This window comes from Crocuta crocuta, unplaced genomic scaffold (assembly GCF_008692635.1).
Source record: "Crocuta crocuta isolate KB4526 unplaced genomic scaffold, BGI_CrCroc_1.0 scaffold133, whole genome shotgun sequence".
Classification (NCBI taxonomy): domain Eukaryota; kingdom Metazoa; phylum Chordata; class Mammalia; order Carnivora; family Hyaenidae; genus Crocuta; species Crocuta crocuta.
The window spans coordinates 3,119,880-3,129,296 of NW_027529438.1; the positions used below are offsets into that span (position 1 = coordinate 3,119,880).

Sequence of the window (9,417 nt, forward strand, 5' to 3'; positions counted from 1 at the left end):
ATCCCCGCTCGGTGCTGAGAGCAGCAGAGCGTTGCCGCTGGGCCCACGGGTGAACGGAGTCACGTCAGAGCCTGTGAAGGGCCTGCCGGCTCAGGACCATAGCGGGTGTTTAAAACAAGGCCTGGGGGGCCCTGGGGGACTCGGTCAGTTAAGCATCCGACTTCGGCTCAGGTCATGGTCTCGTGGTTCGTGGGTTCGAGCCCCACGTTAGGCTCTGTGCTGACAGCCAGCTCAGAACCTCGAGCCTGTTTTGGATTCTGTGTCTCCCTCTCTCTCTGCCCCTCCCCCACTCATGCTTTGTCTCTCAAAAATAAACAAACATTACAAATCAATCAATCAATCAAGGCCTGGAAGGGCCGTAAGGACACAAGAAGGGCAGGCAGGCCGCAACAGGCTTCTCCCTCCCGGCCCCACTGGGTCCCACAGACGCCCACTTTCCTCCACTACCACCGGCCCGGGCTGGGGCTCTAAGGTGTGGCCAGGTGTCTGAATGCACGTGGGCAGCTGCAGGCACTGCCTGGGTTCGAATCCGGCTCCGCCCATCACTAACTTGGTCACCTTAAGCTCCTCGCACTACCCCTCTCTGACCTCGGTGACCTGCAAAATGGAAACCGTGGGATCTCCTTCGGAAGGTGACTGCAAGGGACAGGAGCATCGCCCCGGCCGGTTCGCCACGTGACAAGCTCGCGGCCCCTGGACACCCGGGGCTCTGCGAGAGACAGGAGCTCACCCGTCGGCCTCCGCGGCCCCGCCGTCCAGCCGCGCCCCCGCCGTCCTGTTGATCTCCATGGCGCCCGCACCGTCCAGGCTCGAGGACTCCTTTCTCCGCAGGAAGTCGTTAACTTTGGCCCCCACAGCTCTGCCCAGGTTCTTGAGGTGCTGGCTGCTACCCACGCGGAGCCCCGGCCCCCCAGACTCCGCAGACCCCGGGCCGGGGGCCGCCAGCCTGGACAGGTGGGGGAGGGGGCAGCCGGGCTGCAGCTTCGGAGGAAGGGCCGTGTTCAAGTTCTCGAACATGCTGTGGTCCACTGCAAACAGACGGGAAGATGGAAACAGTGAGCAGAGTCGCAAGGGGCCCTGGGCCATGTCACTCTGCTCGGCTCCCTGATCCCATGCCCGCAGCTGTCCCTTCCCGAGGCTTTGGGAACATTCAAGAAAGAGACAAGCTCAGACACTCTTGAGTCTCCCCATCTGGTTTTCTTGATGGATTTTTCTTGGGCAAATCCATCAATCGCCAGAAGTGGGGGGTGGGGGAGGAGTTCTGCCCCACCCGTTAACGAGTGGCAAGCTCTAGCCATAGACTTAGAACTTAAACAGAACTTATCCGTAAAACCTGCCTCCTTGACTCAGGGCTTGACCCCTTACCTTGGGGTCACCGAGCCCCTGGAAGACGAAACGATGGGAGGAACTAGGTGTTTGTATGTTGCTGTGGACACAAGCTAAGAGCACAGAGCACGCGGACAGAGCTGGGGGAGGCATGGCACGGATCAGGCTCGAAGAGGAAGCCACCTGCGTAGCACATTTTCTCCTGGGAAACGGGCCTCCCTTCTCCTGAGGGGAGAACAGGCAGCTGCTTGCTGGGATGCGAAGTGGGGACTCCGGCCCGGCTCCCACCACGTGCGTAAGAACTCGGTGCCAAGGAAGCCGGGTGAACTTGACGAGCACCCTCTCGATACCCTAGTGAAGTGGTGGTAGGAATTCTATTTACGGATGAGCAAGGTGGGGCTCAGAGTAGTAAGTGCCTGCCAGGCCTGAGGTCACAGGCCGATTACTGGGGGGGGGGCGGAACTAGAGCTCCGGCTTTCTCACCCTTTCCACTACCTCACTCTGCCTGGGGTCACGGAACGCACCTCACAGAAGGCCCTGCTCTCCGGGACCTTTGGTTTGAAAGATGAACTCAGAGGGTTGGATGTAGCCTCACTGGGTTGTGAACATCTGCGGGGCAAAGGCCATGACTCGTTCACCTGTGTATCTTTTAACGGCTAGCCCGGTCTGGTATACAGTAGGTGCTCAATGACTATCTTGAATTAAACTGCCAAATGCATTTTGCAGATGGAGACTCATGGAGGCCGAGATCTCAACTCCAAAGTTTGTGGCTGGAAGGAATGGAGTGCAGGGCTCTGAGCCACACGGTCTGTACGCTATACACTGGCAACAGGCATCCTCCCCGACCTGGAAATCCACTCATCCCTCAAGGGAGTCAGATCCATTCCGGGGTCTTGGGATCACGTGTGAGGTTTCTGTCCTCACCAACTCCTCCAGATTGTCTGTCTGTCCTGGGGAGGGAGAGGCTGTAGGCAGTCATAGACTCCATTCTACATCAACACCTCTAAGTGCCTATTCACGTTGAGCCTTCCCGAGAGTAACTGAGGTTGGGGAATGCTTTTTCTTCTGCTGAACTTTGCACAAAATAGCTCTCTCTGCCCTGCACTGCCGAGTCCTGGGCCAGGGGAGGCATCTTCCTTTCCTGTGGTTTCAACAGATGTAGCCCTTCTGCACCAACTACCTAGTGAAGCCCTGTTTTGAAGGTCATTGGGCAGGACAGGAAGCCAGAGCAGAGATGTAGACGATGTAGACAAACCCCGAACGCCCCCCTCGGTCTGCGTGTCCACCACACGCACAGGGAAAGCACCACTTGAGGGGCTGTGCTGGAGAGCTAGGTTAGAAGAGCCCGGGGGCCCGGGGCACAGAGCTGACGATCCAGCGGCTGCCTGGGCTCCAGGTGTCCACCCCTCACACTCGCAAGAGCTCCAGCCGAGCCCACAGCAGGGTTATCCTGACTCCTCTCCTAAAAGAGCCATATTGTCACGTCATCCACTTTCGCATAACTTGCCTATCACATCCCGCGTCCTTCTAACTTTTCTTTACTCACAACATCTGTGAACTCAGAGGAGCCTTTGGAAATGAAAGCATTTCACTATTTCTCCCCCAAACCAGAACATATTTGGGCCACCACGAAACCAGGGCAAATGTTCAAGAGAGGTTCGCCGGGGACGGCAGACCCCTCACCACTTCCTGGCTCAGGTATTTCCATGGTGGTTTCCTTCTTGGCTTAAAGTGAACTTTTAGTGCAGACATGCTCATTTCTGAAAGTGTAAGTACCTGTTAAAGTGGCTGGGAAATGGTGACTCCTCGTCTTTTTAAAAACACATTCTAATAAAACATAAATAGCTTCTGGATTAGGCACCATTTTAGATTTTCTGCACTTCTTGCTCTCTACCCTTCATGATATATATACTGAATTCTTATGTTCTTCAAAGATAATCCCTCATGGCTCTCTCTACGGTGCTCTGAGTCTTACTGGCCAACATACCTTGTCTCTCTCCATAATAAAACGGTCAGCTCCTCAAGGGGATGGAGCATCTGGATTTTTGTTTCCTACAATGCTCAGCATAGAACCTGGCATAGGAGTCGGCATTTAAGACGCTGGCTTCATTGGACTGGCTTTTTATAGGAATACTTAAAAACCGACCACATTCTGGGTGGACACTGTAGAGAAACTGCTCCTGGCTTTCTTCCATTTACAAAAGCCACTCGAGATGCCCTCTTAAGGTCAGTCTGGGAGCCACTGCCCTTCCCTCTGAAGTGGGACTCTGCCTGGGGTTTTCCTTAATTTCCAGACCTGATGGGATGTGCAACGAGCCCCCTTCCTGCCGATGGGACCGGTGATCCCCCCACGCTCTGTCCCTTCCTTTGGACCAGAGGCTTGGTGGCTCAGAACTTAATGGCGATGGTGGAAAGGTGATAGGGTCCCGACCTGGTGGCCCGCCCCACGGCACCCCCAACATGCACACATCCAAGCAGAGGGAGACACCTATGACGTGGGTCATCCATAAGAAAGATGGTATCTTACCTGTCCGAGAAAGGGGCTCGGAAAGCAGGTGGGAAACAAACAAGAGAGAGACACATTTTATGTAGTGACCGACCACTTCGGGAGTGTCACCTCCTGCCTGGGGCCACCAGCAACAACACACCGAGAGGGTACAGCGTGCAAGACAGAGGCCCTGCTGTGAGGATTACAACTAACCCTGGGTGACCAGGTTCCCGTGAACTTTTCAATAACCGAACCAAGAGAGTCCTGTTTTTAAAAATTCTACCAACAAGTGCGGACATAGCCTCCCAGATGTACCCCGATATTTTGAAGCCCCCTTTTCAGGAAGTCTATCGGAAGTTCCCAGCTGGCAGGATGAAGTTCAAAATCTTCTGGACCCCTGTGTGCATCGATCATTACTATGCTTTCCCATTTCCGCACACGCACCACCAGGTTTTAGACCAGGAAGATGTTTATCCATTCCAACTGGCTAAATGAACACAAGGGGAAAACCTGGTGGCCGGGAGGTGTGCCTAACACGGCACAGAGAGCTCACGGCAGAATGGGGTAAGGACTCGTGCATGCAACTCTCGTGATCTTTCTCTGCACCCCAAGGGCCAAATCAAATCACCAATACACTCAAAGTTGCCGAAGTCCGGGGCGCCGATTACATCCCAACTCATTCTAAGCCTCCACACCGGGCTCTGAGGGAGCAAGATTCAATACCAGCACAACGACAACTCTGGGCTCCCAACGCGGGTGCTCACTCTCACGCCCACTTGCTCCACGCGCCGCAAGGGGAGGCTGCTGCTACTCAGAGGCCAGACCAGAGCCTTCCACGCAACGCAAGCACACACATTCAGATCGAATACACTGACGGACCTAGACTGCACCTGTTGTGATGATCTAGAATGGAGCACTTTCAACTCACCTTCCATGCGGCAAAACCCTTCCCCCACCTCCCTCCAGCGCCAGGTTGTGGCGGGAGAGAAGGGGAGCAGGGACTAGAGGAAACCTTGTGGCTCTGGAGTTCAGTCTCACCAGCAAACCGTTTATAATGCTGTTGAGTAAGCCAACTGTTGGCTAAAAATAGCACCAACCATTTAAAGCATTATCTGGTCCCTGCTCTTAGGAAGTACACACTGAAGTATTTCACAAAAAGGGACAGGATGCTTGTAACTTACCTTCAAATAGCTCAGAAAACAAAGCATGGGTGGGGGGGGAGGGGACTCACAAAGCAGAGGCGGTAAAACATTAACAACAGGCAAATCTGGATACACAACGCATGGATGCTCTTTGTACTAATGGTACCTTTGCAGCTTTTTCTAACTTTGAAATGATGTCCAAGGAACATGTAAAATTCACACACCAAACTCAAAAACAGAAACAAAAACTGACGGCAGAGGTTAGGCAGGGGAAGGAGAGCAAGAAGGTGATTCAGAGAGGACAGAGGTCCCCAGAGCTGGGGGGGGGGGACAGCAATGACACATAAAGGACACCAAAGATCAAAGTGTGGGGGGGTGTCAACAGATTATATCACCATCTTATTTCTGCCATATGCTTCCTTCTCCAATCCACCCCCCCCCACCCCACCTCGTATTCTCAATCCCGGCCGGCCAAGGAGCAATGACAAGTCAAAAGACATCTTTACAGGGGCGCCTGGGTGGCTTAGTCGGTTAAGCGTCCGACTTTCGCTCAGGTCACGATCTCGCGGTTCGTGGGTTCGAGCCCCGCGTCGGGCTCTGTGCTGACTGCCAGCTCAGAGTCTGGAGCCTGTTTCAGTCTGTGACTCCCTCTCTCTCTGACCCTCCCCTGCTCACGCTGTCTCTCTCTCTCTCCTAGAAATAAATGAAATATTTTCAAAAAAGACATCGTTACAAAACATAACGGACTCCATCCATCTTTGGAAGAGAGAGCTCAGCTGGGGAGCGGAACCAGGTGACCTTGTGATGTCAACTGCGCTCAGAATGCTTATCGTCTAGACAACCCAAGCAGCCTCTTGGGAACAGGTGCGTGATCTCCACACCCTCCGGTAGTCAGAACATGGAGAACTTCTCGCTCCTCAGCATTTCTGGACCTCGAATCTCCTCCTCGGTCCTGAGCACTTTTCCTGACATTATGTCTTCACGTGCCACCAGCCTGCCAGGTAAACTCTGGTGCCACTAGGGCCACAAAACTGTGGCTTTTGGGGAAGCTTTTAATTGAGTCCTCGACCAGCTCACGTTGCAGGACTACAGTTTAGTGAGAAAGGCAATTTACACATGGGGAGGAAGGGATTTTTCAAAATGCTGTGTTCATGGTAAGTAGTTCCTGCTATTTATTCATTTCCCATGAGGGGAGGAAGGGGGAACGTTTGTTGTCAAGTTTTTTTTCCTTCTAGAATCTCAGGGGACAGTCTGTGTGGGGCGCGTGCTAGGTTTAGCACTGTTTTGACCCACTGGAGAAGACTCCCCAGCCCATCAGTAGGAACCTAAGAGGCAGGCACCGAGGAAGACATCCAGGGAGAAACGGGGACGCTCTGAGGACTCGCTATTCAGTGTGGTCTGTGGGGCCTCGACACTGGCATCATCTGGGAGTTTGTTAGAAACGCAGAGTCTCAGGCTGTCCCCAGGTCTGCCGAGTCAGAACCTGCGAGTTTAACAAGACCTCCGAGTGATCCCAGGAGAAGTTTGCGCATTTAAGCTTGAGGGGGCTGCTCATGGAGTAGCTAGGTCCCCTAAGTATCCACGTGCCTGTATGGTAACCCCGATACGTTGGTTTCCCAAAATGAGCACAGATACTGCTCTGGGATCTGAGGCAGGTGGGCTTTTTATCAAGCCTTAGCAGCCATCCAGGGTCCACTGAGCGCTTCCGGGCAGTGGGCGAGCGGGGTTTCACTGGGAGAAGCTGGCTTCTCATCCTCAGAGGGGCACGTAACCTACGTGGTAGGTGTGGTCCATGAATAGACTCCCTCCCCTGGATCCTGGAGCGAGTCCAGAGGCCAGAATGCAGACACACACACACACACACACACACACACACACACACACACACAGAGCGAGCTACAGGAAGGTCAAGGGCAGGCCAGGCAGAAAGCTGTCATCTGGTCGGCCTCTAACATTCTCCTTTGGAGAGAATCCTTCCCAGATCTCAACGAAAATGCCCCATTCAGAATTCCCCAGGAAGCCACCCAGAATAGCTCTGCTTATCTGGGCATGCAAGAGAGCATGGCTTCTCTTCGGTTTTGTCACAAAGTCCCAAGGTAGAGCCTCTAGGTATGTGGGGGGGGGGGTCACCAAGAAGAGGACTCCCAACCTTGCTCAGCTCACCAGAGTGCTTCTTCTGTAACCCAGACATTGCAAAGACCGTGCTACCCACCGAGGCATCCAGCCCAGCTCAGGTCCTGCCTCGCCAGTGCTACAGCAGCGTTCTCCGGCATGGGGTGCACAACACGGTTTTCTCTCCGGGTGAGGCCTTCTCGGCCCCAGGCGGGTGTGCGAGGGAGGCTGGAGGGAGGCGAGGGCTGCTCCCTGCGGGAAGGATACCTCTGCTCCTGTGGTCTCCTACGTGGCCCTTCCTGGGGCAGACACCCCACAGGCCTGGAGCAGCTCCCGCTTCTCCTCCTCTTGAGAGAGTGCGGGGCTGTTTCCGCCTGTGCGGCTTGTGGTGGGAAGACAGCCGGTGAGGCTGGGAAGTGGCCGTGACCACGGTGGTGGGGAAGGGACTGTGGGTGCCAGACGGCTGGCGGTGCGCGGAGCCTCCCGCCCGTCCCCTCGCTCTGCAGGGATGGAGGCAGTGGGCAAATGCCAGGGCTTAGTCCATGAAAGGGGAGTCTCCCCCACCCAGAGATCACACTGTCGTTCCTGCGAGTGTTAGGAAGGCCTTCGATGCCCCCCCTGCCCCGCAACGCTTCCACCTGCTCTCAGAACGGAAGTCGGGGGGGCGCCTGGGGGGCTCGGTCAGTCGGTTAAGCATCCCACACTTGGTTTCCACGGAGGTCATGATCTCATTGTTCCTGAGTTCGAGCCCCACATCGGGCTCTGCGCTGACCATGCAGAACCTGCTTGGGATTCTCTCCCCGCCGCCCCCCCCCCCCCACTTGCCCCTGCTCACTCTCAGAAATCAACAAACTTCAAAGCAACAACTGCAGTCGAGGTGGGGCAGAGGCAACCGGAGGTGACGCCCGACCCCGGCCTTCCTGCCTGTCTGCTTCTCCCGTGGCCCCCCCGCCCCCCATTCACACCCACCCTCGTCTTCCTCCGCAGACTGCCTTTTGGGGGACCCGCAGACGCGGGAGCCGCGGCGAAGCTGCACCATCTACCGGCCCTGGTTCTCCCCGTACAGCTACTTCGTCTGCACGGACCAGGAGGGCCGCCCGGAGGCCTGCGGCTTCCCCGACGCGCCCCAGGACGAGGGCAGGGGGGACGGCCGGCTGCCCGAGGGGCTGGCTGAGAGCGTCTGCTCCTCCTCTTCCTCCCCGGAGGACCCCTGCCCCCGGGGGGCCGCCAGGGAGGCCGCCAAGAACCCGGGGCGCGACTCCGCGGACTCCATCACGTCCCAGGACATCCTGGCGGCCTCCAGGTGGCGCCCCGCGCAGCAGAGCGGCTACAAGTGCGCCGCCTGCTGCCGCATGTACCCTACGCTGCACTCGCTCAAGAGCCACATCCAGGGGGGCTTCCGGGAGGGCTTCAGCTGCAAGGTGTACTACCGCAAGCTCAAGGCCCTCTGGGGCAAGGAGAAGGCGCGGCTGGGGGACAGGCTGGCCTCCGGCAGCTGCCAGGCCTTCAAGTAGGCCCGCGGGGTGGCGGCTGGGCCGAGAGCGGACACCTCTCGGTGTCCTGTTTACGCCTCCAGGGATGTCAATAAACCGACGTTAGTCACAGCCTTCCGTCCAGTCTGAGGTCGCCCGGTCCACCTGCTGTCCTTCCCAGCGGCCCCGGCCCTTTTCCCTTTGGCCAACGGTTGCCTAGCAACACCACGCACCCCNCCCCTCAAGTTTGGGAAGAGCCTCCACAGTGGTGGTTTTCAAAGCGAGCTGCCCAGATCCGCAGTGTCAGCATCCCCAGGGAATGTGCCAGAACTGAAATCTCAGACCCGTCTCAGGTTCACTCAGTCAGAAACCCTGGGGGTTAGCCCAGCCACCCGAGCTCCGACCAGACCTCCAGGGGATTGGGGTGCGGCTGGGGTATGAGAGCACTGCCCTCAGACCCTGGCCTCCGCATTGCCCGCCCCCCGCCCTCCCCGGCGCCCAGGGTCAGTCCCTGCCAACCCAGCAAGAGGGCTCACACCTCCCCAGGAGAGAGTGGCCCACCCTTTCCTGTTGGCACAGGAAAGCTTCCCCAGCAGGACTTCTGCACAGTCTGAAAGCTTCTCAGGCATTCGAGCTCCTGAGGGGTGGAACGTGGTGGGGGGGGCACATGCCCCCCTGCGTACTGACAGTTCGGTCTAGAGGCTCTCCCCTTGCCCTTCCGGTGATCACGTAGCAAGTTTTCCCAGAGCCTCACTTTCTGGTTCAGGAGAGCTGTCTCTGCTTATCCCTGTCCTGCTAAAGTATCACTTGTGGTTCTTTTGTGAGACGCTGGGCTCAAATCCCATCATGTCCCACACCGTGAGAACATTCCTTACCC

At 56.6% G+C, this 9,417-nt stretch overlaps 2 protein-coding genes across 3 annotated transcripts in view; one reads left to right on the top strand and one right to left on the bottom strand.

Annotated features, from left to right (window-relative positions):
- The window catches only part of CUNH1orf226 (chromosome unknown C1orf226 homolog), a 15,134-nt gene that overhangs the window by 841 nt on the left and 4,876 nt on the right, over positions 1-9,417 (bottom strand). Inside the window, exons 1-2 of one of the 2 annotated variants that reach the window (XM_077760055.1) lie at positions 3,854-3,860; positions 731-1,028 (exon numbers count right to left, since the gene is read on the bottom strand). In XM_077760055.1, coding sequence (XP_077616181.1) covers positions 731-1,017 — 287 coding nt within the window. In that variant the 5' untranslated portion in view covers positions 1,018-1,028; positions 3,854-3,860. Of the gene's footprint in view, positions 1-730; positions 1,029-3,853; positions 3,861-9,417 lie in introns of those variants that run through there. The other variant, XM_077760056.1, reaches the window with a different exon arrangement.
- SPATA46 (spermatogenesis associated 46) lies at positions 5,774-8,672 on the top strand. Its single transcript, XM_077759974.1, has 3 exons — positions 5,774-5,957; positions 7,144-7,257; positions 8,056-8,672. Exons 1-3 carry the CDS (start codon positions 5,855-5,857, stop codon positions 8,580-8,582), a joined length of 744 nt encoding a protein of 247 aa, XP_077616100.1. The 5' UTR covers positions 5,774-5,854; the 3' UTR covers positions 8,583-8,672.

Coding starts and splice junctions, on each gene's coding strand:
- SPATA46 (XM_077759974.1), top strand. CDS start 5,855: ATGGAGAACTTCTCGCTCCTCAGCATTTCTGGACCTCGAATCTCCTCC. Junction 5,958..7,143: donor ACGTGCCACCAGCCTGCCAG/GTAAACTCTGGT, acceptor TCTGTAACCCAG/ACATTGCAAAGACCGTGCTA. Junction 7,258..8,055: donor CAACACGGTTTTCTCTCCGG/GTGAGGCCTTCT, acceptor CTTCCTCCGCAG/ACTGCCTTTTGGGGGACCCG.